A 27,887-nucleotide genomic window follows, 5' to 3' on the forward strand; every position below is an offset into this window, starting at 1 on the left:
GGAGAGAAGATTTTTTTTTAACACATTTCTAATCATAATAGTTTTAATAACTCATCTCCAATAACTGATTTATTTTATCTTTGTCATGATGACAGTAAATAATATTTTATTAGACATTTTCAAGACATTTCTATACAGCTTAAAGTGACATTTAAAGACTTAACTAGGTTAATTAGGTTAACTAGGCAGGTTAGGTTAATTAGGCAAGTCATTAACGATGGTTTGTTCTATAGACTATCTTAAAAATATAGCTTGAAGGGGCTAATAATTTTGACCTTAAAATGTTTTTAAAAAAATTAAAACTGCTTTTATTCTAGCCGAAATAAATCAAATAAGGCTTTCTCCAGAAGAAAAAATATCATCAGACATACTGTGAAACTTTCCTTACTCTGTTAAACATCATTCAGAAAATATATATATAAAAAAAAGAATCAAAAGGGGACAGTGATTCTGACTTCAACTGTATATTCATTTTCTTTTCGGCTTAGTCCCTTTATTACAGCGGAATGAACCGCCCACTTATCTAGCATATGTTTTAAGCAGTGGATGCCCTTCCAGCTGCAACCCAACACTGGTGAACATCCACACACTCTTGCACACTCACCACAGCCATTTTAGCTTATTTAATTCACCTATAGCACATGTCTTTGGACTGTGGGGGGAAACTGGAGCAGCCGGAGGAAACCCACGTAAACACAGGAAGAACATGTAAACTCCACACAGAAATGCCAACTAACCCAGCCAAGACTCTGACCAGCGACCTTCTTGCTGTGAGGCGATTGTGCTACCCACTGTGCCACCATGCTGCCTAAACATGACACACACTTTGGTCTGTTAATCTGTCACACTTTAGTCACACCTTAGTCAATTTACTGCAGGGACTTTCCACAAACTTCTATTGTGCTTTATACAGACCAAATGGTATTTTCCATCCAGAACTCAACCCAACCTGTAAACACATCTCTTTTCTGCACATTCTGCATTTATAAACTTTCAGATAAACATAATTTTGTGTCTTTTACAATTTCCTTTCCTTAGCATTCAAGGTTTAATAGACTCATGTTTTATTATTCTTATCTGGATTTTTGGTCCTCACAGTGTAGCAAAAACAAGTGTAATATGTGTGTACGCCTATATTTTACAGTTTATGGTGTACGCACATGAAATAATTAATTTCTCATACAAACATTTATTCAGCAAAAACATAACATTGTAAGAGTTGTTTACAGTGAACTGAGGAACACATTCAAGCTGATGTGATGATTTATTGCGTACTTTCAGTTTCTGTATTACTCACACTCGCATGTGATGCCGACATGAAGGGTTGCTAACACCAGCACTCTTATGACAGTTTTTGATATGATGAATTAGTCAAAGGATGAAACATAATTAGACAGATAAAACATAATTAGAGAGATGAAACATAATTAGACAATTGAATTATTGCTTCAAAAGCGCTAGAAATTTGATCAGTGCTTCACACTTCTGGATAAGTGAAACCATCAGGTGAAGAATCACATATTATTCTGACCTGTCAAACTGACATCCCATAAAGAGATGTGGTGAGCTGGTGAGATAAATATCCCGAAGTGGAAAGACTAGTTTCTTATGCTTTCTGGAAACATGGTGCTTTCAAGTAAATGCATCAAATGGTTTCACAACAAATACACAATAAACAAATACAACTGTATATAATTAACTCTTAGGAAAGTTCATTACAAGTACAAACTCATTCAATCATTAATTTTCCTTCGGCTTAGTCCCTTTATTCATCAGGGGTCGCCACAGCGGAATGAACTGTCAACTAATCCAGCATATGTTTTACACAGTGGATGCCGTTCCAGCTGCAGCCCAGTACTGGGAAACACCCATACACTCTAAAATTCACACACACACACACACACACACACACACACTCATACATTCGTTCATTTTCTTGTCAGCTTATTCCCTTTATTAATCCCGGGTCGCCATAGCCGAATGAACCGTCAACTTATCCAGAAAGTTTTAACACAGCGGATGCCCTTCCAGCCGCAACCCATCTCTGGGAAACATCCACACACACATTCACACACTCATACACTTGGGCCAATTTAGCCAATTTAGCCCCATTCACCTGTACCGCATGTCTTTGGACTGTGGGGGAAACCAGAGCACCCGGAGAAAACTCAAGCGAAGGCAGGGAGAACTTGCAAACTCCACACAGAAACGCCAACTGAGCGGAGGTTCGAACCAGCGACCTTCTTGCTGTGAGGCGACAGCACTACCTACTGCGCCACTGCCTCGCCACACACTCAAACACTACGGCCAATTTCGTTTATTTAGTTCACCTATATAGTGCATGTCTTTGGACTGTGGGAGAAACCGGAGCACCAGGAGGAAACCCAAGCGAACACGGGAGAACATGCACACAATTGATGCCAATTGACCAAGTACAAATTATATATGGCCATTGAGTAGCGATAAATAATCTATAATAAAGGGGGAATTATTAGTCCCCCTTTGATATTTTTTTATTTCCCAAATCTCTATCTATCTATCTATCTATCTATCTATCTATCTATCTATCTATCTATCTATCTATCTATCTATCTATCTATCTATCTATCTATCTATCTATCTATCTATCTATCTATCTATCTATGATAGTTAACAATTTAAAATAATAATATTTGTGCAGTTAATTGGGAGCATGATTATTTGAGGATGTGTTCTTCTTTCAAAATTATACTGTGTTTTATATCAAAACCATTTGATTACACCAAACAACACGCTTTATTCACACATCATCATGATTGTCACTTATGTTATTTTCACTTTCATTTTATTGTGTTTATGGCAGCAGTGCCGAGAAATTGTGTAATGCAGTCTCATGACGTAATACAGGTGTGCTTTTAAAAGGATGCCCGTAAGCAGTCCGTTTTTAATCTCTGCTATCAGTTCATGATACATACACCAAACATTTTTTTGTGCTTTGTGAAGTTGATTTAATAATGGCGATGAAGGAGCTGACATTATTTGTGGTGTGTTCGTGGTTTGTCAGTATAACTGAACAAGAATTCTTCTCATCAGTAGGTAGGCCTAATTATATTTTAATTTATTTATTATTTTTATTTTTTTGTTAATTGCTTCTTTACATGACATTTATATTTGTTCTCTTCTGTGTTTGAACTGTTGCTGTGAAAAAGACCATAGTAATTTATAGTAAATAGTGTTTTTTAACCATAGACTATTGTAAACTACTTTAATTATTCTGTTTGGTAGTTCAATAGTTGCAATGGTAAAGCAACAAATATAGTAATATAAATTATTTACCCATTACTGTACTAATATCTATACAACTATATAATGTACACTTAAAAATATCCATAAATTAGCAATTTTTCATATTTTGTGATTCATGTATTTATTTATTTATTTCCCTATTTATTTATGCTTTTAAATTGAATTACTGGACCTTGATTTTTCTTCCAACAACTCTTAACAAGTTCGAAAAAGTGACTTTTAATAACACATTTAATAAATATTTAAAAATCAATAAATATAAAATTTGATATAATCAATTAATATAAAAGTGATATTTAATAGTTTAGAGCTACATTTTCTGTATTATTTCAAACTACTAAAATGTCAATAAAAGTCACTTTGTTTTTTTAAGAGAAACTGTAGGGTTGTAGAGAATTTTCAACATTAAAAGTCGACAGATCTGAGATCAAGGTCCCTTCTTGCAATTCTCAACCGTAAATAATCAAAAAACACTTGTGCATCACAAAATATGGAAACTGTTAATTGAAAGATATATTTTAAAGTGTATTTTATATACTACAATACACACAACGTCATAAGATGGTAATATTAGATAAGATTTAATGTGTTATTTTGACGTCGAATAATGACGTCAAATTACATTGATATTTGGTTGTTTTTAGGTTGGGTTGGTAAGTGACCAAAATCCAAGGTCGAGCAAACATCTTAAACTGACGTCTTATTGAAGTCAAATACTGACATTTATTCGTGAGGTATGGCAAACAAAATCCAAAGTCTGATAGATATAGTGGTAACGTGTACACAAAGTCAAGCTGTAACAGCTGTACTAGATGGTCATATTGAAGGTGACCATAATTCAACGTCTCTCCGACATTGGACACTGATGTTGGTCTGATGTTGGGTTTCCACCCAAAATGCAACATCCGATAACGTTGGAGTTCAAAGTCAATCTGACATCATGTTGACGCCCTAGTATATTAGAGTACATTTATTTTACAATTGATCAATTAATGACAATTACCATGTATCATTCATCAAAAAGAGTTGTAAATACTGTATATACTATATAATGCACTTTATTATGGATCTGTAATTAAGGGTGACTGAGGTAAGGATTCATTCGGAGCAAGTTCAATAAAACAGACAGGGTCAGATCACACAAGGTCAATGCAGACAAAATATGTCATTGTATTTTAGATCAAGTTTCACAACTTTTTAATGAAGAGGAAAACCTTCTGGACACCTTCAGCTTGTATATTGATGCTGAAGAGGAAAACCTAAAGAAAATGAAGAGGTAAAGTATTTGAAAGCAATTATTTATCTGCTTCATCTGCTTTATGAATAAAATATTATTACATTTATATATTTAACACTCTATGTGATGAATTGTATATCCTGCAGTCTTCTTCTGCTTCTTCAACTGGGATCATTCTCCAACCCACAGAGCCCCGAGGAAACCATGAGAGACCCTGTGGCAGCTTTCAAACTCCTCAAACGACTGAGACATGAATGGGTGAATATTGCCAAATTCACTCAGCAGAGTCTTTATCAGGGTGAGATCCTTTTCTTGAAACCTCTAAATATGCATTGTAATTTATTTATGGAATGAAGTATTGGTGAATAAAGAGTGGATAAACACTTTTAAGCTATTTTATTAATCTTTTTGTATGATCACAATGCAGTAATAGATCTCTTCTTTATGTGAAAATCTTGTAGAGTTTCAGACACTACTAGATTATTCACTCATCCCAGAGCTGGAGGATATAAACAGTGCTGCTTTAGGACTGATCGGGCTGCAGGAGATCTACAAACTCTACCCACACAATATAACAAAGGGTGAAATATTTGTAACTGTGCAATTTCACTGCCAGAGTTTCCCTTTTTTTCCCCTTGAAAAAATTCCAATCTGATCAATGCTTTCGTTTTTGCATTTCACAGAAACACCTCTTAGTGCAGATGAAGCCTACTATATTGGCCTGGTTGCTTATGAAGAGGACAAATTCCAGCATGCCTTTCTCTGGTTTTTGCACAGTCTAAACAGACTGACAGATTTCTCATCCACTACTAAGAATGATTTGCTACGTTTTCTTAGTTCCTCTGCCTATCAGTTTGGCAGCCTACCTGTGGCAATTTATTTTGGCCAAAAGCTTCTAAATCTGGGTGAGAATATGGTAAAATGAGATTTAAAGTCAGCATGAAACAGAAGTTAAAAATCTCATTTTTCGTGACATACATCATTTTGAAATGGTTTCTGAAATTAGCTAAAAATGTAGGGTGGTACTTGTTTTCACCCTTTGGGAAACTATTGGATCATTGGCATTGCTAACCAAACGGAGAATGATTTGAATGCCAGTTAGCACTCAGTTCACCAGAATCGGCACCCTCTGGGGCAGATATTTTCCGATGCCCAATGATGACAAGACCCTGGAGCTAAATTTTACAAATGGAACTGTATCATATTCGTTTAAGCCATTGCATCTCATAAAGGCAGGGCACAACCGACACATGCACTGATATCCCTGCCCTAAAGCACCTGATATCCCCACCCTTAAGTCATTTCATGTGACCAGAAGTGAAGAAATGTTATTTTGACGCGGGAGGGAAGGTTAAGGTATTTGATTAAAGATTATGAGGGCATTTTTTTACAAAATCATCAAGTGCACAAATTCATCATTTATATAAAGTACTATATATTTCAAGAGTTGACACTTGGCTGATGATTGGTAATGAGCTTGTTTGACTTGCTGTTCAGAGAGAGAGCCCTGAGCTTATAAGATCCTGGGTTCCCACCTGTTAGCAGGGCGAGAGGGGAGTTTGAGCTCAGGTAGGTCTTGATGAACTCCCCTGATTCATTTCTGGCTAATGACAGATATAGGGTTGGTTAAAGAGAGATATACAGCTTACTAAGAGTTTGAATATGATGCCAACTTGGTATGTTCAGTTTGCATGTTTTTTGTATCATAGGACGAAACCAGAGAACCCGGGTGAAACCCACTGTTACAGTTAATTAAGATGGAAACGCTAGGGTTAAAAGCAACATTTAAAACTTATGACTCTTTATGAATGGTGGCGGCAATGGAGCAGTCAAACAACCAAATTATGCCAAAATAAGTGTTTATTTTACAAAGTGGATAAATGATAAACAAAGTATTTACAAAAAAAAGAAAACAAAAATAAATGGTTGTAATAAAGGGGAGGAACAAAAGTGGCGCCAAAGAAAAGAAAATAACAAAACTACTAACTAGAACCCACAATCTCTATATGATCTAATAAAAGAAAGAAAAAGAAAAGTCTTCAGTGTTTTCACGCCCTATATAAACTACACTTCTAAACGCAAACCTAACTTACAATTAGTGGCGCACACTTCTAAACTAGTGTGTATAATACATTGGTATCTCCTACGTGTAGCAACATGTAGGTCACGTGACATCTACACTATTCCTCGAATCCCATGTCGTATATCTGGTAATCAGAGAGAAAACACAATTAGAACACTTTTAAAGATCGATTTTAGCACAAATGATTATAACACACAAAGCACAAGAAACTATCACATAATCCAGCTATCCAGCAAACCACAGTCAACCAACATAGCAAACACACAACAGTGAGCATGCAAAAAGCAAGCTAGCTTTCGACTGCACCGGCTTCCTTTTAAAGTGGGGAAGTCTTCTTGTGATTGGCCAATGATGATGTCATCGCAAACGGTAATGATGACTGGCATCTTGCTTAGCCAATAGGTAGATGAGCTGGGCGGACCTAAAGAAAATGATAGGTAGAGAAGGAGGAAGAGAGAAAAAAATACAAACAAACACAGGCACAGATACTGAGCCGTAACACCCACGAAGGCACAAGGAGAACAAGCAAACTATGCACAGAAAAGGCAACTGGTTCAATAAGGACTTTACCAGAGACATTCTTGCTGTGAGGCAACAGTGCTAATCACTGGGCCGCCGTGTCGTCCATTCTAGAAAGGAGTGGAAGTAGGGGTGGGAGGGGGGATTCTTCAAGACGAAGAAACTGAGGTAAGAAACTCTGGTTATCTATAGTGAGTTAGGAATCATCTGATTAGTGAATCATGTGTTAGCTAATGGGAGACCAGCAGCGGTCAATCATAAGCATGTGATCCTCTTAAAATTAGTTTATAAATAAATTTTACAAAGTTTATTTATAAACTTCATTTGTGCCGTTCCATCAAAAGAAAGAGGAGTAAGTTTTGATTTCATGCTGACTTTAATATGAATATGAATATTTTTTTATTATATACTTTATTCATATTGCCTACACAATTTAGCAATTATTCTGTTGATGTCATAACCTCCTGTGCCTCAGATCCAAGTAATGAAGAAATCAAAGTTCAACTGGGCCTTTACAGACTCATTCGTTTGCAGAGAACTTCAAACCCTGACATTTTTACATTGAACACACAGTCAAATAACTCCTACGAGGCCCTGTGTAGAGGAGAGGTTGATGAGAGGGCAAGTGAACAGTCTCAGATTGAAATAACCATTTAAAATCTAATAATACTTCAGTGTGTATTGATTTGATGTGTTATTGTGTTTAATTAAATCAGACCTCCAAGAGGCAGAGGGCGCTGTCCTGTAGGTACAGCACGGGTGGAGGAAACCCCAGACTTATGTATGCACCAGTGAAAGAGGAGGAGTTGTGGGACGAGCCTAAAATCATCAGATATCATGATGTGATCTCAGACACAGAGATAGAGACGCTCAAGGATATCGCCAGACCTGAGGTGAATCACACATGCACACGAACTTACCATAGATGTATAGATTTTTATATTGTATATATAGGCTATATTTTTGTCCTCTTCACCAAGCATTTGCTAAAGCTAACCCTCACAGAATGTTCCCACAATGTGATGAATCTCAATAGTATCTGGATGCAGCCTTCATGATGCAAGCTGAGATTGCATCACTCAGCGATGCAATGTCAGACACAATGCACTCAATGGAGAGAGTGACATCACTGTGACGGGTAGGGTTAGGGGCAGAGTTAGGTGAGCGCATTAAAAAGCATTGGATGCAGCTCAGATTGCACTGCACCAGGTCTGCATCCAGACCCCTCTCATGAATCTTGGTATGTTTGGGGATATTACAGAAAGTTTCTTTTTATAGGTCTTAACTTAAAGTTCGCTTGAACCAGAAGTTCCTGAGACTTTTATTTTAGATTGTTGATGTACTTCCAACTCAAGCAGAATATTGAGTGGTGGTAGGGCTTTCTTTTTGAGAATATTGTGGCTGAAGTTGTTAGACATCAACACAAAAATGGCCAGATTTTGAAGGTTACCAAAACAAACTCTTTATTTCAATGGATTAATGTGCACAGATTAATTGTTCGGCTTAAGAATAACAATGTGCAACTAGACAGTAAAGTTCGTCGAGACAAACTTTGAGGCTGGCTTGACAAAGCCTGTTGGTAATAGTTTATTTAGTTTAAAAACAGTTTGAAAAAGTATAAGTAGCATGTTATTAGCATGATTCTGGCATAAATTAGCATGATTCTAGCATGGATTAGCATGTTATTAGCATGAGTGTAGTACAAATTAGCATTTTATTAGCATGATTCTAGTATAAATTAGCATATTAGCATGCTTCTAGCATGAATTAGCATGTTACTAGCATGATTCTAGAATAAATTAGCATGTCACTAGCATGATTCTAGTACAAATTAGCATGCTACTAGCATGATTCTAGTATGAATTAGCATGTTACTAGCATGATTCTAGCATGAATTAGCATGTTACTAGTATGATTCTAGCATGAATTAGCATGTTACTAGCATGATTCTAGCATGCATTAGCATGTTACTAGCATGATTCTAGTATGAATTAACCTGTTACTAGCATGATTCTAGTATGAATTAGCAGGTTATTAGCATGATTCTAGAATGAATTAGCATGATTCTAGTATGAATGAGCATGTTACTAGAATAAATCTAGCATGAATTAGCATGTTACTCGCATGATTCTAGCATGAATTAGCATGTTATTAGCATGATTATAGTATGAATTAGCATGTTACTAGCATGATTCTAGCGTAAATTAGCATGTTATTAGCATGATTCTAGCATGCATTAGCATGTTACTAGCATGATTCTAGTATGAATTAGCATGTTATTAGCATGATTCTAGTATGAAATAGCATGTTATTAGCATGATTGTAGTATGAATTAGCATGTTACTAGCATGATTCTAGTATGAATTAGCATGTCACATAGCATGCTTAGGTGGTTGCTAGGGTATTCTGAGTGGTTGCTAAGTCGTTGCTAGGCAGTTGCTAGGGTGTCCTGAGTGGTTGCTATGTGGTTTCTAAGATGTTGCTAGGCGGTTGCTAGGGTGTTGCTAGGTGGTTGCTATGGTGTTCTGAGTGGTTGCTAGGTGGTTGCTAAGGCATTGCTAGGCGGTTGCTAGGGTGTTCTGAGTGGTTGCTAGGTTGTTGCTAGGCAGTTGCTAGGGTGCTCTGATTGGTTGCTAAGGCGTTGCTAGGCGGGTGCTAGGGTGTCCTGAGTGGTTGCTAGGTGGTTGCTAAGGTGTTGCTAGGTGGTTGCCAGGGTGTCCTGAGTGGTTGCTAGGTGGTTGCTAAGGCGTTGCTAGGCGGTTGCTAGGGTGTTCTGACTGGTTGCTAGGTGGTTGCTAAGGTGTTGTTAGGCGGTTGCTAAGGTATCCCAAGTGATTGCTAGGTGGTTGCTAAGGTGTTGCTAGGTGGTTGCTAGGGTGTCCTGAGTGGTTGCTAGGTGGTTGCTAAGGCGTTGCTAGGCAGTTGCTAGGGTGTTCTGAGTGGTTGCTAAGGTGTTGCTAGGCGGTTGCTAAGGTGTCCCAAGTGGTTGCTAGATGGTTGCTAAGGTGTTACTAGGTGGTTGCTAGGGTATTCTGAGTAGTTGCTAAGGTGTTGCTAGGCCCTTACTAAGGCATTACTAGGCCGTTGCTAGGTGGTTGCTAGGCGGTTGCTAGGTTAATTTGGGTGGTTGCTAGGCAGTTGCTAGGGTACCCTGGGTGGTTACTAGGCAAGCCCCACATACATGCTTGATAAAACATTTATACTTAGTAAGCATTTCTAGCAAGTTACAGTACTTGGCTAGTCAATATTAGCATGTAGCTAATCACTGCTAGCATGTGTAGCATATAGGAAGTTCCGTTTGCTAGCATGAGTCAAACGAGCCAATCTCCAAGTCTCTACGATGTTCCGATGCTGGGATATAGCTGTTGATGAATGGTTGTTAGGGTACTCTGTTTTGTTGCTATGGGCGAGGTTACAGAGTGAACTTGAATGTGGTTGGTTGTCTTAGTCAAACGAACCAACTCCTATGTCTCTATGACACTGCTATGCAAAGATATGCATCTTGGCCTATTTTAATGGAAGTCTATGGAATCAATTTGGGGGCGTGGCTTGTGAGCTTCATTATCATATTGAGATGCTCATTGGTTGTCTGAGTCAGATGAGCCATCCCCCAAGTCAATAGGACACTGCTAAGCAAAGATATGCATGTAGGCCAGTTATTAACGTGAGTCTAGTACAAATTAGCATGTCATTAGCATGTTTCTAGTATGAGTTAGCATGTCATTAGCATGATTAGCATATGAGTAGCATGTTGCTAGCATGATTGGCATGTCATTAGCATGTTAGAATTATAAGCATTTAATAGCACAGCTAATTACAGTCTATAGGACAGTTGCTAGGGTGCAGTATGTGGTAGTTAGGGGTGTGGCTAGAAAGTTAAAAGGCCATCAGTGATTGGCTGCTGGCTAGACTGAGTTAAATGAGCTCAGCCATTAGTCTCTATGACAGTCTGATGCAGAGTTATGAGCTCACAAAGTTTGATCCCATGTTAAGTCAATGAGAGTCTTTTGTAATGGAAGTCTAGGGACAGTTGCTAGGGTGCAGTATGTGGTAGTTAGGGGTGTGGCTAGAAAGTTAAAAGCTCATCAGTTATTGGCAGTTTGGTAGTCTGAGTTAAATGAGCTCAGCCATTAGTCTGTATGACAGTCTGATGTAGAGTTATGAGCTCACAAAGTTTGATCCCATGTTAAGTCAATGAGAGTCTTTTGAATAGAAGTCAACGGGACAGTTGCTAGGGTGCAGTATGTGGTAGTCAGGGGAGTGGCTAGAAAGTTAAAAGCTCATCAGTTATTGGCAGTTTGGTAGTCGGAGTTAAATGAGCTCAGCCATTAGTCTGTAGGACAGTCTGATGCAGAGTTATGAGCTCATAAAGTTTGATCCCATGTTAAGTCAATGAGAGTCTTTTGAATAGAAGTCTATGGGACAGTTACTAGGGTCAAAAAGTGGTTGCTAGGGCGTGGCTAGAAAGTTTAAAGGTGATCAGTCATTGGCAGTTTGATAGTCTGAGTTAAATGAGCTCAGTTAGAAGTCTGTGTGACAGTCTGACCCAGAGTTATGAGCTCACAAAGTTTGATCCAATGTTAAGCCAATGGGATTTTTCCGACAGTCCCGGGACGTTTTTCGGAAAACCGAAAGTCAGATCAGTCTGAGGAGATATAGCAACACGAGTCAGAATAGTTTGGAGGTCTGGAGCGAGTTTGGTGGTAATAGGTCAAAAGCTCTAGGAGGAGATAGAGTCAGAAATTTAGTCTCAGAAGAATAATAAAAAATATAATAATAAGTTTAAATAGCATTTCAGTAGTCTGGCTTTGACAAGCCAGCCTAATAAACATTGTAAATTGTGATTTCACACGAGTTGTAAGATACGATACATCAAATTAGGATTTTTTGCAAATTCGTATTACAGAAGCAAATCTTAACTTGATTAACTGACAAAATCGTATCTTAAATCGATATCTTATAGTTAGAAAATCATAAACTTTGTCATTAAGTTCAACAATCCACTCTCAAGTCTGTTAACAAGCAAACAATACTGCTATTGAGTTAGTTAGCCTAAACAAAACGGATAAACATAAAAAAAAAAAAAAAAAACTACATGGCATTAAAACCAGTAATGCTCTGTGAAGCTTTGTTGATCTCTGTAATGCTGGTTGGAGTGCACATGCTAACTGTAATATTATTGGGCAGCATCCTCTAAAAGTCCTCCAAGAGTCTTTTTACTCATTAATAAATGCAATGTCATTATTAGACAGCATAAAAAGGCTTCTTTTCACATTAGCTTTCATATAACTTTGTAGTTAGAACAGCTGTCTGGCTACCTTAAAGTTAGGACTCAAATATTTAATTGTTTTCAGTTTAATTTGTATCTGATTTCTTCTTAAAGTTGTTCATGGTTTATTGTGCTATTCAGAGGTTAGAGGCCATTACGTTTGGCCCATTAGATCTAGTTCAGACAAATTTAAATGCTGGAGATGTCTAATGTCTAAAGAAGTGCGTGCTTTTAGCTTCACAAAGTTTGATTAAGAAATGGAAAGTTCAAACTTGCCCCAATGAATTCCTTAAGCAATGATGTCAGCTTAGACATGCATGTGTTTTTTGGGTATATAATCATACACCTGTAATCTTTTATTTATTCTTTATTTTTGTGGCTTAGCTTACTAGGTCTCAGACTGGATGGGGAGTAATTTCAGACATTCGTACTTCTCAAAGGTGATAATCTCATTATTGAAAGATCGTTCTAATGTGAAAATTCTGTCATCATCTGATACTATGCTGTATTTAAAACCTGTTACGATATTTAAAACCTGTTAAGATACGATTGTAAATGCTGTAAAAATAGCATTATTATTTTGTTATTGTTCATTAGTCTGCTTTCATTATTAGTTCATGAAACTAATCTTAACAATGTGAAACTCATTGCTACTTCTTTGTTTTCAGTGTTTTTCTAGAGGAGGTTGGCACAGTTGCTCGCATCAGTCAGAGGATTGCAGATATCACAGGACTGTCTGTTGAATCAGCTGAAAAACTACATGTATGTCACAGGAAGCATGAAATCACCTGCTTTTGTCAAAATGTGTCAAAGACGAGAAGTCTATTTTGGTGTTTGCATCAGATTAAACTTACTAATTGATTTTATTTGTTTAGAGGAAGCGTAGTAAACTCAAGCAAACATTTTTAATGCATCAAATCCTTTTTTGTTAAAATATTTTAGAAATTAAATGATTTTGATCAATTCAATGCAGAAGATATATTTATGAAATAAATAAAAGTATACTTATTCTGACTTGTTCTTATTAATATATATATATATATATATATATATATATATATATATATATATATATATATATATATATATATATATATATATATATATATATATATAATAAATTAATATTTTAATGCTGTAAATGTGCCTGATAGGATTTTTGATAATATTTTTTACACTTAATTACACATATTTAGTGTACATCTACAGTAAATCATAGTAAAAAATGTATGATAGTCATACATTCAACATACAAAAAAGATATGAAACATATTTATTTATTTGTTTATTTGTTTATTTATATGATGCTACACACATTTGACACACATTATTTGTATGTATGTAAATATATATATATATATATATATATATATATATATATATATATATATATATATATATATATATATATATATATATATATATATATATATATGATTTATTTTATATTTACTCTTTGGTAGATAAAACATTTTACATTGTAAAATAAAAAGTGGTGTAATGTTTTTTCAGGTTCAAAATTATGGGATTGGTGGGAGATATACTCCACATTTTGATACAGGGGTAAGATCATACTGTTCTTTTATAAATGTATTTCAAATTTATTTTAGATTTTATATATCATAAATGTATATAGAATTCAAGAGTTACAGTACATAAGATCTGTGATTATTCTTGCTTGAACTGGCTTTCTCTGTTTCTGATTGCCTCTGATCACATTAAAAATCACATTAGCTGTATGGCAGTTTTCTGTTTCTCTGAATTTACTGGATTTATAGTCTATCTTTGTTTCATTAAAGTCAGAGGACATTTTCTTTTAAAAATATTTATTAAGCATTTTTTGTTTCTTTCAAAAATCAGGGAATAACTTCTAAATGTCAGTTAAAAGTTAACTAATTGAGTTAAATGTTGCCTAAAATTAAATGTTAAAAATTAAAATTAAATATGGCACGTTTTTGTTATGCACTAAATGGGATAATTATATATATATATATATATATATATATATATATATATATATATATATATATATATATATATATATATATATATATATATATATATATATATATATATATATATATTACAGGACTAAAACTAAAATGACATTTTATTTAGACACAAAACTGCAAATCAAATATTTATGAGAATTGGCAAGTGATCTTTCTAAGCTGTGGTTTGTAATCATAAAATAAAAATATCCTATATATATATATATATATATATATATATATATATATATATATATATATATATATATATATATATATATATATATCCTATCCTGATGACTTTCTTTATGCATCCCTGCTTTAAGAACAACACACCTTCAGTAACAGCACAACTCACTTGCTGCTTCTCTCTTCAAGTGTAACTCTTTGATCTCTAATTGAGAATAGCCTACATGACCTGAAAATGTTAATTTGCTATAAACAATGTAATTTGTGTAAACGAGAGCTTGATAGCCGTATTAACCAGTTAAATGAATGCAATATAACTTACAAGTGCTTGATCTTACAGGATGAGGTGAATGAAAGGACTGCTACATTCCTAATTTATGTAAGTCTCTACCCGTTCGTTAGAATTATAAACATTTCATGCCTTCATATTCATTCGTGTAAAATGAGCAGTAAGTGATGTGTTTTGTGTAGATGAGTGATGTGGAGGTAGGGGGCGCTACTGTGTTCACTAATGTCGGAGTTGCTGTCAAGCCGGAAAAGGTAAAACCTTAATTTTCTATCTCTGTTTATTACAATGAGGTTGAATACAGTGAATAATATATGTTGGGAAAAGGTAACAAATAAAGTAAAAGAGGTTTCTTATAAAATAATTCACAAATTCTATCTGGCCCGTCATTTTATGAAAAAAAATATAAAAGTGATATCTCAAACTGTTCCTTTTGTGATGCCTGTTTTGAAACTGTTGTTCATCTGTTTTGGTACTGTCCATTTACAAAAACATTATGGAAAAGTGTCTTGAATTTTATTCGAAGTAAAATTTATAATGAATGTACTTTGTATTGGAAAGATGTAGTGTTGGGCTTTACAGAGTATAAACAATCTAAAAGTAAACAGTTGTATGGTGTTGAACTGTTTTTTTTTTTTAACAAATTTAAACAATACCTTTCATGATCCAATTGTCTTAGTACAAAAAGGCTCTAAAAACTTCAACTGTCTGCGGCTCTTTTCCTATTTAACAAGTATATTTTGCTCTCTCAATATGTATTCTTTTACATACCCCCTTTTTATCTGTTTCTTCTTCTTTTTTTTTCATTGATAAGGATAATTGTTCTGCCTATTAGTTGTTATATGTATATATTGTATACACTGTTTATGGGCTTACAAAAAAAAAAACTCTCTGGACAGAAATAAAAAGAAAAATTACAATGAAGTAAAATTCACATCAATCTTCTGTCATTGAAGGGCTCCGCCGTGTTTTGGTACAACTTACACAAAAATGGAGAGCTGGATTTAAAAACAAAACACGCAGGATGTCCAGTTTTAGTGGGAAACAAATGGGGTAAAGTACATTTTACTGGTTTGGATGACTCTTTTTGTCTTTTATAATGTATAAAATATATACTCTATTTCCTTTCAGTTTTATTTGACATTGTGCTAAATATTTATTCTGATTTCAGTGGCTAATAAATGGATCCATGAGTTTGGACAGGAGTTCAGGAGACCCTGCTCTTTGTCACAATGGGAATGAAAGACACTGTAACTTTGTAGAAATCATTTAAATAGTGTGATTGTAGATATCATATGAGCATATGGAAGTACTTCAATTATGCAGCGTGCAATAACTGTAACCAAAGAGAATGTGAACGTTGTTTTTCCATGTATGTATTAAGTATTTAAACTACTGTAGTTAGTGTATTAACTTTTACTGCAAATTATTTATGTTTAAGTGCCAGTCATGTTGAATTAAAGTGCAATAAAGTAAAGTGAGTTTCAAGATATACGTAAAACAGCACATTACATAAAGTGAATCAGTCCTAATAGCTAGTGAGATATTCCTGTATGTTTCACAGAGATGGGTTGCGGCTGGAAGGGCATCCGCTGCGTAAAAACCTGCTAGATAAGTTGGGGGTTCATTCCGCTGTGGAGACCCCAGATTAATAAAGGGAATAAGCCTAAAAAAAATGAATGAATGAATATTCCTGCATGAGGGACTGTGTTATTTTCCGGAGTTGCAATTAAAGCGTATATTGCACATTTTCTTTTCAGTATGAGTAGGAATGATGATTTACATGTTTTATAGGTGTTGGAATTGTGTATTTGTGTAATAATTGTGCTTGTAAGCTGTAATGTCTGAACATGAAGTCTTAAACTTAATTTTTTTTTTTTGATGAACTTCACAAGAGTCTGTAAACATACTACCCAATGTACCTTGCGACACTTTTGTTATTGTTATTTGTGTTTTTTTTCCATCTCATTCATTCATCAATTTTTCTTCAGCTTAGTCCCTTTATTCATCAGGGGTCACCACAGCAGAACGAAACAATCATACACATGCATGGCAAACATCCATACACACTCCTTCACACACATACACTAGGGGCAGTTTAGTTTATTCAACACGAGGAGAACATGCAAACTCCACGCAGAAATGCCTACTGACCCTCTCAGGACTTAAACCAGTAACCTTCTTGCTGTGAGGCAACAGTGCTAACCACTGAGCCACCATGTCACCTTTTTTCCAACTCATAATTTATTAAAAGCTGCAATATCTATCAAATCGATCAGTCATCAGATATGGAAACTAGAAATTTGAAGCTTTATGCAGTTTGTCATTGTCGCTTTATGTTTTGACTACAATATTATGGTTTAAACATGAAAATGTAAATAATACCACAGGCTGCAGTGTGACAGTGAATATGTTTTATTACTTTACCTGAGTAACGGAAAACAAACAGTGGTAAAATGTGTTCAGAAGTCTTATCTTTCCAACGACATTTAGGCAGAAAGTTGTTACATGAGATGAAACTCTCACAGCAACACACAATAAACTATTGTGCAAATGTTAAAGACTACAACTGTGAATGAATTAAATAAACTAACTATTTAAGATGTCATCTGTCATGTATCGTTATTTTGGCCGCATGGTATTATGTTTCATACGTCCTTTTGAATAGATACTGATGTGCATTGAATGTTTGTGTTGCTATAGTTTCAGGCTTGTCTGAATGATTCATTTAGAGATCATTTTACAATAAGCCTTATTTAAAAACTAGACAGCATTTCACATTATCAACTTGTAATAACTTTGAGGTCTGCACCATCAAAAGCTTAGTTATTTTACATGGTAAACCTGTTGCAACTTGGAACTGTTAGGCTGATAACTTCATTCATTAATTCATTCATTCATTCATTTTCTATTAATCCGGGGTCGGAACTTATCTAGCATCTGTTTTACGCAGCAGATGCCCTTCCAGCCGCAACCCAACACTGGGAAACACCCATACACACTCTTTCACACACATACACTGTGGCCAATTTAGCTTATTCAATTCACCTACAGCACATGTCTTTGGACTGTGAAGGAAACCCACACGAAAATGGGAAGAACATGCCAACTCCGCACAGAAATCACCCAGCCTGGGCTCGAACCAGGAACCTTCTTGCTGTGAGGTGACCCACTGTGCCACCATGACGCCACTAGTTTGACAACTACATTTTTATAATTATGCACATAGTTCATTTATTTAATAATTTTAAGGCAACAGGTTTACTAACTTAAAAAAAAGACTAAATTGTGGTATTGCTGCAGTGTTTGGGTAAGAATTCACATTATTACTTTTCTAATACCTTTGTCTGTAAAGTATTTTAATAAATAATTGAATCAGTCGACTCAATGCTGCTTAAAGTTCCCTAAATTGTAAATCTCAATGCATAGACAATAGAAATTAAACTCTGATTTTTTTTATTTAAGTTGAACAGGACCTTTTATTTAGTTTTTTAAGAGAACTTTAAAATGTTAAACATGTGTATTATTTCAGATTTATGACACCATATTTAATACATAGCATATATTGGCATACAGTTGAATTCAGAATTATTAGCCCCCTTTGAATTTTCTTTTCTTTTTAATCATTTCCTAAATGATGTTTAACAGAGCAATGAAATCTTCACAGTATGTCTGAAAATATTTTTTTCTTCTAGAGAAAGTCTTATTTGTTTTATTTCGGCTAGAATAAAAGCAGTTTAAAAAAATTAAACCCATTTTAAGGACAAATTTATTATAGCCCCTTTAAGCTATATTTTCTTTTTAGATCTTGGATAGTCTACAGAAAAAACTATTGTTATACAATAACTTGCCTGATTACCCTAACCTGCCTAGTTAACCTAGTTAAACCTTTAAATGTCACTTTAAGCTGTATAGAAGTATTTTGAAAAATCTCTAGTAAAATGTTATTCACTTTCATCATGGCAAAGATTAAATAAATCAGTTATTAGAAATGAGTTATTAAAACCATTATGTTTAGAAATGTGTTAAAAAAATATTCTCTCCGTTTAACAGAAATTGGGGAAAAAATAAACAGGCTGGCTAATAATTCAGGGGGGTTAATAATTCTCACTTCAACATTTCTCGATCTTTTTTTTTTTTTCAAATGTGCAGTTGTTGGTTTATTATGTAAGGAAGCCCGTTCCCGCCATTGAATGATAAAAAAAAAAGAATATCTAAAAAAATATATATATAATAATATAAAAAAAAAATTAAAAAGTCAGAATTCCGAGTTATTAAGTCAGAATTCTATAAAATTATGTGAATTATATGAATAATGAAAACATGTTGTCACTCAGTTTTTCTGAACTGATACCTTATATTTTAGTATATAACTATTTTTTGCACTCCATTTTTCTATATGCAAAGGTCTTGATAAATGTGACCTTCTTTAGTTGAAAAATAGTATCATTCTACAAAAAACACACATATACAGCATTACAAAATATTACTCTACTTCTCCTAATGTATTTAGACAGAACTGTTAAATGTAAGTTCAGTTAGGGCCAGTATACTTTATGTAGCACTAATTAAATAACCTAAAACTGAAAAGTAATCTCTCTTTGAGTTTTTCAACTGAAAAGTCATTTTAAGCTACTCAAATATTCATTCATTCATTTTCTTGTCGGCTTAGTCCCTTTATTAATCCAGGGTCGCCACAGCGGAATGAACCACCAACTTGTCCAGCAAGTTTTTACGCAGTGGATGCCCTTCCAGCCGCAACCCATCCCTGGGAAACATCCACACACACACACACTCATACACTATGGACAATTTAGGCTACCCAGTTTACCTGTACCGCATGTCTTTGGACTGTGGGGGAAACTGGAGCACTCAGATGAAACCCACGCAAAGGCAGGGAGAACATGCAAACCCCACACAGAAACACCAGCTGAGCCGAGGTTCGAACCAGCGACCCAGTGACCTTCTTGCTGTGAGGCGACAGCACTACCTACTGCGCCACTGCCTCACCTAATATTAATTAATAAATAATAATTAATAAATTAATCAATAAATAATAATGATAAATAAATTAAATGTGCGTATGAGTGTGTGAGAGAGAGACATATCATAAACCAAACATGTGACCAACAATGCGTAAAAGGTACAAAGACATCCATCTTTATTTAACTATGTATTATCAGACAGATACTTTAGTCTTGGGCAATTAAATTGTTTTACACATATATTCCTTTTCAAATTATTCAAACACCTTCAGTCGTATCTTAAGTTATTAGTGTGACATATATAAAGTGCTTTGCTCTTAACCTGTCAGTAAAGATTTATAAACTATTTATAAATACAACAATAGGACTAAATCTTCAAATGCATGTTGGTCTCTGGAAATATTTTTCTGTCTTCTTTGCTCTCGTGGTTTTTATTTAGCAGTTCACTCCTGTCTTGTAATCCCAGAACTCTGTTGAGCGGCCAATCTGTGCTGTTTTTAACTGGCCAGTTTAAAGATTGGCTGAACTGAAGGGCGGAGCTGACTGGTGACAGGGAGGAGAGCTCTGATAGGTTAATCCCTGAGGGAGGTGGCCCAGGAAAGAAGGGAATCTGCCTTTGGATTGGATGTACCTGGGGAAAGGGGAGGGGTTTAGGGAAGCTGTAGGGCAGCAGAAGGGGATGAGAAATTGACTGCATACTAGCTATAACACATATAGGACACACAGAGAAACATAACATCAGTGTTAAAATATAAATCATAAAGTCTCAAATCAACAATAATTAGTAACACTTTACAATAAGAGTAAATGAATGTATAATGATGTATAATAATATGCAAAAGAAACAAAAGAGTTCATGTGTGAATAATGGCTACTTCAATTACTTGTTAGTGCATGTTGTTAATTAATATATTAAGTTTAAATGTAACCATCATGAACTCATGAGCTGTTAATGTGCAATTATGTCATGACTTTACTTGGAGGGGCACATCACCATTAACTCATCCTTAACTACTCATGTATTCCTGTGTTTAAACTGTTGATGTTTACAGAACACTTTTCTATTGTTATTCAGTGTAAATGCACTAGACGGATGTGCATAAGGAGTTCATGAGTAGTTAAAAATGGGTTAATGATGTTGTGCCCCTCCAAGTAAAGTCATGATATAATTATACAGGAACATTTAATGAGCTCATGATGGTTAAATTAAGCCTTAACTAATGTGGTAATTAATACATTAATTAACAAACAATCATGTGCAAGTAATTAAGGTAGCCGTTATTCACACATGGACTCTTGGAACTCATGTTAAAGATTTATTATTAGCGCATATGTTTACTCATCATTAGTTCACAATAAAGTAGTGTTTAGTTTAGATATTAATACATCATTATTCATGTACTGTTATTGTAAAGTGTTACCAAATAACTCATTACTCAAAGTTCAATCTTACCCCTGTCAATAGAAGAGTTGTAGAAGGAAAGCTGAGAAGGAAAGACAGAGAAGGGGGCAGATGGTGTATTCTGAAAAATAAAATGACAAAAAAATATTATAATTCAGAAAAAAAAGGTCAATAATAATATTGAAAACACTTTTATGCACCTGTGGGCAGGTTGGAAGACTTGGATAGTTCACTAAGATTAGCTTGCTGAAGTTAAACCTGTAGGTAAAACGTTTTCCTTTGGTCTTGTGTAAAATGCGCTTATTATAATAATACCTGAAAAAAAAAAACAATATTAAGCTCCTTAAATATCATAAATACATGCACATGTGGGTTGCTTTTAAAGAGATTAGTTGACTTGACATAAAAAAGGGAGTAACCTCATTGCAAAGTTATTTAAGGGGTATTAATTAAATATTTAATTATTATCTGAATGAACTACACTCGCGGTCAAAAGTTTAGGGTCAGTAGGATTTTCAAATGTTTTTAAATAAGCTTCTGCTCACCAAGACTGCATTTATTTCATCTTAAATACAGTGCAAATTGTACAATTGTGAAATGTTATTGCACCATAAAATAACTGTTCAAAAGTAGTTTATAATTTAATTTAGTAATTTATTCCAGTTATTTTAAAGATGAAGTTTCAGCTACATAACTCCAGTCTTCAGAGTCATGTGATCCTTCAGAAATCACTCTAATAATAATTCTTATTATTATAAGAATATAATATTATTATATTCTTATATATATATATATATATATATATATATATATATATATATATATATATATATATATAAAATATTTAACAATTTACCATTTTTAGCTTTAATAATTACCGACTTAATTAATAATTTAATAGGTTAATAGATCATTTAATATTTTAATTAGGAATTAAAAAAACGCGAAAAAAACTGACAGCAAACCTTTGACATGTAGTGTGTGTTAATAATTTTAAATAATTTACATCAATTTATCATTGCAAAATATATATTTTTGCAGTGTACAACAAGGTAAAAAGCAATCATTCATATTACCCCAAAAAGGGAGTAAACCTATTGCTTTAAACAATTTAAATGGACTTATAGAACTGTTGTAAATATTTTTGTAAATAATACGTTGAGATGACTAGAAAAGTTAATTTGACCCAACTAAAAACGTTTAGACAGGAAGATTTCTTTACAGTGTAATAAAAATGATGCATTTATGTGGGGTTTCTAAATTGTTTGTATGTGTGAATGTCTATCTCTATGGAATTCAAAATGCATGGGTAACAGAATCTGTAATCATAATTTATAGAAAATATTTTATATAAGTCATATGAAGTATTTATTATAACATTACATGCCGAAGCACATAATTGTAGATATCAAGTTAACACAATAGGGCTACATATCTCTGAAGTAAATACATCAATATTGATTTTTTTTTCAATATTGTGACAGTATCGTTTACTGTAAATTTGTTACTTCTTTGGTTTTGGCATTTGTTTCCTTCAATCATTCATTTGCACCCCCATTTTCATTATAAAGGGTTGCCACAGCGGAATGAACCGCCAACTTATTATTGTTATTATCAACTTAATATAGCCAAATTAATTATATGTTTTTTAAAATTATTATTGTAATACTTTTGTATTGGCTTTTGAAATAAATTTTTCACTTTATTTGTTGGACCCCAGGAAGAATAGCCATTACTTTGGTAGTGGCTAATGGGAAACTAAATAAACAGTAAACACAAATACAAAAAAATCCTGTCACAATACAATATTAAAATGTATTATTCTTAAGTAACATATCTGAATATATGTTTTTGCTGGTGTCAGTGGATGTACCTTAAAGCTCTGCTGAGTTTATCATAATTCATGTGTGGTTTGCCCTTCCTCTCCCCCCACAGTTTAGCCAGCCTCTCTGGATCTCTGATCACAAACTCTCCCCATTCGCTGCCCCAAGTTATAGCTCCGCCCTCGCCACGCCCCAAAAGCTCTAACAGAAAGTGCCACAACTGCACCTGCCGCGAGCCCGGAGACCAGGCGGGTTTATACGCCCAGTCCGGAAAAAGCACTGCTGAGGGAAACAAAATTAGCAATGCATGAGGGATGGAAAAAGTAAAGAAACAACTCTGCCAAAACTGTTGACTGGAATGATGCACGGTAACTTCCAAACCGCCAAATTAAAAGACATACGTGAAGATTTATATGCTTAAAAATATAATATGAAAAATGTTTGTATTTTACCAGACTTTTATTTAATAATACTTTTGGCCTAATTGTTTTGCTTTGGCGCAAATGTCAGCCCATGTTTTTAGTTGCAAAATGTCAACATTTGAAGTGGATCAAAATTGTCTTAAGACAAGATTAGGGGTTTTGAATAGTTTTGGGACAACTTTGACGAAACACATTACATAAATATAAATAAATAAATAAATAAATACACATTACATTTACATTACGTTACAACTTTGACAAAAGGTTTGATCTACTTCAAATGTTAAATACTGTAGGTCTAAATTTGCTGTCCCACCATTTGCATATTTATTTTTATTAATTTAGAATATTTATTTGGGTTGTTTTACTACCTGAAGTAAGTTTGAAATGTCAAATAAGAAACAACTGAGACAAGCAGTGACTATACTGTAAATTTACAGATTAAATTATGACTATTTTGTTATCCAACTTGTTTTAAAGTATCATTAAAGGGATAATGTAAAAATGAAATTTCCTCATCAAATTTGCCCTCAAGTGGTTCTAAACTTTATGAATTTCTTTCTTCTGTTAAACATAAAACAGGTTTTTGTGAAGAATGTTGGGGAAAAAAACAGCCATTGATATACATATTATACTGTTAACAAATTTCCTGTACATTAATTTACTATCAGCAGTTTGCCATCAACTGACTGTAAATCAAATTTACAGCAAATATACTGTTATAATATGTACAGGGTTTTTTAGTGTTGGTATTCACAGTGTTGTTTATCTTTACTGTAAAATATACAGTATTTTAGTTTTTTCACTTGTAATATATTTTCATACAATGAAAAAAAAAAGCTTTAATAATAATAATTCATTGTTTATTTATCTATTTACTATAAAACAGCTCAAATGACAGTATTTCCTATGATTGGCCAGGTTTCAAGGTTGTTGTTTTTTTATGTATTTCAATTCACAGCAAATTAAAATTACAGTTTTAATGTAGTCAAGAGGATATTTCCTACGATGCAACTTTAAAATACAAGTTTAAATCACTGTCATACATTCCTTCATTCATTTTTCTTCGGCTTAGTCCTTTTGTCAGGGGTCGCCACAGTTTATCCAGCATATGTTTTACGCATCGGATGCTACGATATTAATAAACAAATAAATAAACATATATTAAAATATATACAAGAGTTGCATTGGATTTGTTAGCTTTAAATTTAATTGAAAATGTCAAATAAAAATGGCTGAATTATTTTAAATAATAGACAAATAAATACATTAATTAATAAAATAAAATTATATTAAACTCTAATAACAAAAGTAAATATTTTATTACTTTTTTGTTTTTTACCTGCATTTCAGTGTGATAACTGCCATGAACAACTGAACATGCACATGTGGTATTAAATTATAGAGCTCAAATGTTTCAAGTAAACACCATTTACTATTTAAAAGGGGATTGACTATAAAAAATCCCTGCATTACATGAACAAATGAACAAACTCATACATAAATACAAACATAAATAAATAAATAAATAAATAAATGAATAAATAAATAAATAAATAAATAAATCATGGATATAATGGTGAAATATTGTTTATCAGCAATACATCAACAGTGTTGCATAATTTGCATGAAATTGGTTTAATAAATAGATTTTTTTATTACTTAAAATGTATAATTGTTTATTACTTAATATATTGCTACCCTAAATTCAGAAACATGGTTTATTTACATAACATTTACATTCATATAACAGAAAGAGTCATAGCTAAATGACACACAGTAGAATTGAAGAGAAAGAATATTTTAAAAGATTAAAAAAAAAACATTTAAATAAATAAATAAATAATTCTGTTTTTGTCCTGGATATAATGATGAAATATTGTTTATCTGCAATACATCACCAGTGTTATATAATTTGCATAAAATTAGTTTGATAAATTGAGTTTTTATTACTCAATATTCATAATTTTGCATTACTTAATAAACTACTACCCTAAGTTCAGAAGCATGGTTTATTTACATAACATTTACATTCGGTAGCAGAAATAGTAATAACTGAATCCCACACAGTAGGATTTTAAGAGAAAGACTATTTTAAAAGCTAAAAAACAAACAATTAAGCAGAATCTACAGTATAAATGATGTGTAATTTACTGCCTTTGTGAGAATAACGTTATCCTGCAAGCCATACAAAACTGTAATCTGATTATGAGCGTTTAAAAATGCAATATACTATAATTATAAGCAATTAATTTTTTGGAATCTTATTATGTAATCAGTTAAACAGCACTAATCACAAACATCACACATATCTAATAGCAGCAAAAAAGAATTTATAAAAAATCTGCACCGCTCTCTTACAAACACACGCACACATTTACTTACTTCTGCTCCAGTAAGTTGAGGAAAAAGGGCCGAGAGAGGAATTACAATTACACTCCATCTGTAAGATATTAATATATTCATCATCCTCTTCATAATCAGCATCATCTTTGCTCCCTGAATTCAATTAAATCTTTGTGTAAAAAAATAAGAAGTCATTTGATTGTAATCCAATTACTTCCAGCGGACTGTCAGTTCATGTCAGGACTGTGTTTCGCTCAATACTTGGATGAAAATATTAGATTTTCAGAGATTTAATTTTAATTAGTCATTCAAAAAAGAAATGTTGCATATTTGGGAATCTGCTGGTGATGTCAGACTATTAAAAAATGGATAAAGAGCGTTTTCAGCAAAAGCTTTACATGCATTTCTCAAAAAAATAATAGTGTTTGTGGTTTTTGTAAACTACAAACTAAATTCTTTGCATTTGAGTAAGTTTACATTACATTACACCATTACTATAAGTTTACATTGTTCATAGTAAACTTATTACTATTACTAAAATAAGTTTGCATTACTAAATTTAATTTGCTTAAATTCAGCCTATATAAACTGTTTTTGTGCTTAAATTGTACTTAAAACAATTTTACAACAATTTTTTAGTGTATAAACTCAAATTATTTGCATTTTAGTACGTGTTTCATTACATCACACTACATTAAAAGACTTTTAATTAAATTCTTAACATACATTATCAGTAAATACTGTGCTGAAATTCAGAGCAACCACACATGCTGATACAGTAGTGTCAATTATTTCCACCTTATATAAAAACATGTAAAGCATACAGTGCACTTCTGAAAGCTGGTGTTAAAGATAGCTGTTTTACCTGTCCGGCAGAGATGCTCAATTCGGAAGAAAGACACCTGTAAAGCCTCTCTCACTATTTATCTTTACCTCTATTTGTCTTTCTTATTTACCATACTATTAACTTTATCCTGATCTCTACTTCTCCTTCTCCCCCTCTCTCTCTTTCTCTGTCACTCCAAACTGACAGAGGAGAATCCAAGCTTTCCTATTTGAGGAGGATGTTTTGTATTGGATGTGGATTTGCCTGGTTTGGCACACAAGAAGAAAGAGAGAGAGAGAGAGAGAGAGAGAGAGAGAGAGAGAGAGAGAGAGAGAGAGAGAGAGAGAGATTTGGTTTAGCTAATTGTAAGCTTAAATAATTGATCAGGTTATCTCATTTTACTTTATTATTATATAGTGACCTTTTTTACTTTGCATTATCCTTTAAATTGTTAGGTTTGATCTTTTTGTCAGTGAGTTTTTAATTGTTTTTAATTCACTTTTTAATTATATTATCAATTTTAACTTTCTATGTTAATATTTTAACTTAGGCTCATTCTGAAAACGTACCTCTATATACATTTCTGGAGAGTGCCAAATACATCCCAGGAGCAAATTTTTTTAGCAGTTTTTGTTTTTTGCGAATCCACCAGAGGCTGCTGTGTACACTTTTTTCAGATCTCAAATTTCTCGCACAAGTGCCATTATCTCCTGCTTTTCTCGCGTAAATCCACCATCCGCCCCTGTTGACTGACTGACCGATCGACTGACCCACCGTCCTCCTTCCCTAAATCCAATCAATAGGATTTTAAAAAGCACCAATTGACCAGGACCCACCCCCTTTCCTAACCAACAGTGTTTTGAAAATCAATCCGGAAAAAAAAAGCCCTCACCTATTTTTACCACGTTTTCTGATCTCACCACTTTCTCACCCTGTTATTTACTTGTTTATTTTATTTTTTGGCTTTTGTTGTACCTGCTTTCTAGAACCGTTCTTTGCTGGACTCGAACCCCGTCATCGAAGTCAACTCCTCTCTGTGTCTCAAGTCCTTTGAGGTACATGGAGAGCCACTGGACAAAGTATTAACAGCGGGAAAGCCATCCACACGAAGGTAATCATTTATACTGCCCTGTAGCATTCGTTTTAAAGACAGAATGCAGCCATACATATATGGCTACATAAATCACAATCTCCAGAAGCGTATATATGGCTACGTTTTCAGAA

The 27,887-nt window shown here is 33.8% G+C and overlaps 2 protein-coding genes across 8 annotated transcripts; one reads left to right on the forward strand and one right to left on the reverse strand.

Moving 5' to 3' along the window:
- Positions 1 to 2,916: 2,916 nt before the first annotated feature.
- On the forward strand, positions 2,917 to 17,464 carry zgc:152670. Of its 2 annotated transcripts, NM_001076655.2 has the most exons (14): positions 2,921 to 3,075; positions 4,465 to 4,561; positions 4,669 to 4,820; positions 4,984 to 5,103; positions 5,206 to 5,427; positions 7,600 to 7,745; positions 7,841 to 8,017; positions 12,778 to 12,833; positions 13,062 to 13,155; positions 13,906 to 13,956; positions 14,914 to 14,952; positions 15,045 to 15,113; positions 15,816 to 15,912; positions 16,031 to 17,464. In NM_001076655.2, the coding sequence occupies exons 1-14, from the start codon at positions 2,994 to 2,996 to the stop codon at positions 16,099 to 16,101; spliced, it is 1,473 nt and encodes a 490-aa protein (NP_001070123.2). In that variant the 5' UTR covers positions 2,921 to 2,993; the 3' UTR covers positions 16,102 to 17,464. The 2 variants fall into 2 exon arrangements, 1 of the variants encoding a protein (NP_001070123.2); XR_015477771.1 differs by lacking the exons at positions 12,778 to 12,833; positions 13,062 to 13,155; positions 13,906 to 13,956; ... (2 more) ...; positions 15,816 to 15,912; positions 16,031 to 17,464 and adding an exon at positions 11,945 to 12,191 and having other exon boundaries at positions 2,917 to 3,075; positions 7,841 to 8,643.
- A 2,482-nt stretch (positions 17,465 to 19,946) lies between these two features.
- On the reverse strand, positions 19,947 to 26,880 carry LOC100537796 (ETS domain-containing transcription factor ERF-like). 6 transcript variants are annotated; one of them, XM_087241368.1, is made up of 6 exons: positions 26,703 to 26,880; positions 25,877 to 25,934; positions 23,120 to 23,348; positions 21,447 to 21,561; positions 21,298 to 21,367; positions 19,947 to 20,546 (listed from the first exon to the last, which is right to left on the reverse strand). In XM_087241368.1, the coding sequence occupies exons 2-6, from the start codon at positions 25,932 to 25,934 to the stop codon at positions 20,212 to 20,214; spliced, it is 807 nt and encodes a 268-aa protein (XP_087097494.1). In that variant the 5' UTR covers positions 26,703 to 26,880; the 3' UTR covers positions 19,947 to 20,211. The 6 variants fall into 6 exon arrangements, with proteins under 6 accessions (XP_087097494.1, XP_087097493.1, XP_087097495.1 ...); XM_087241367.1 differs by having other exon boundaries at positions 23,120 to 23,351; XM_087241369.1 differs by having other exon boundaries at positions 19,995 to 20,503; positions 23,120 to 23,351.
- Between the last annotated feature and the right edge of the window lie 1,007 nt (positions 26,881 to 27,887).

The sequence above is a fragment of the Danio rerio genome, chromosome 2 (genome assembly GCF_052040795.2).
Source record: "Danio rerio strain M-AB ecotype USA chromosome 2, GRCz13ab, whole genome shotgun sequence".
Lineage (NCBI taxonomy): Eukaryota > Metazoa > Chordata > Actinopteri > Cypriniformes > Danionidae > Danio > Danio rerio.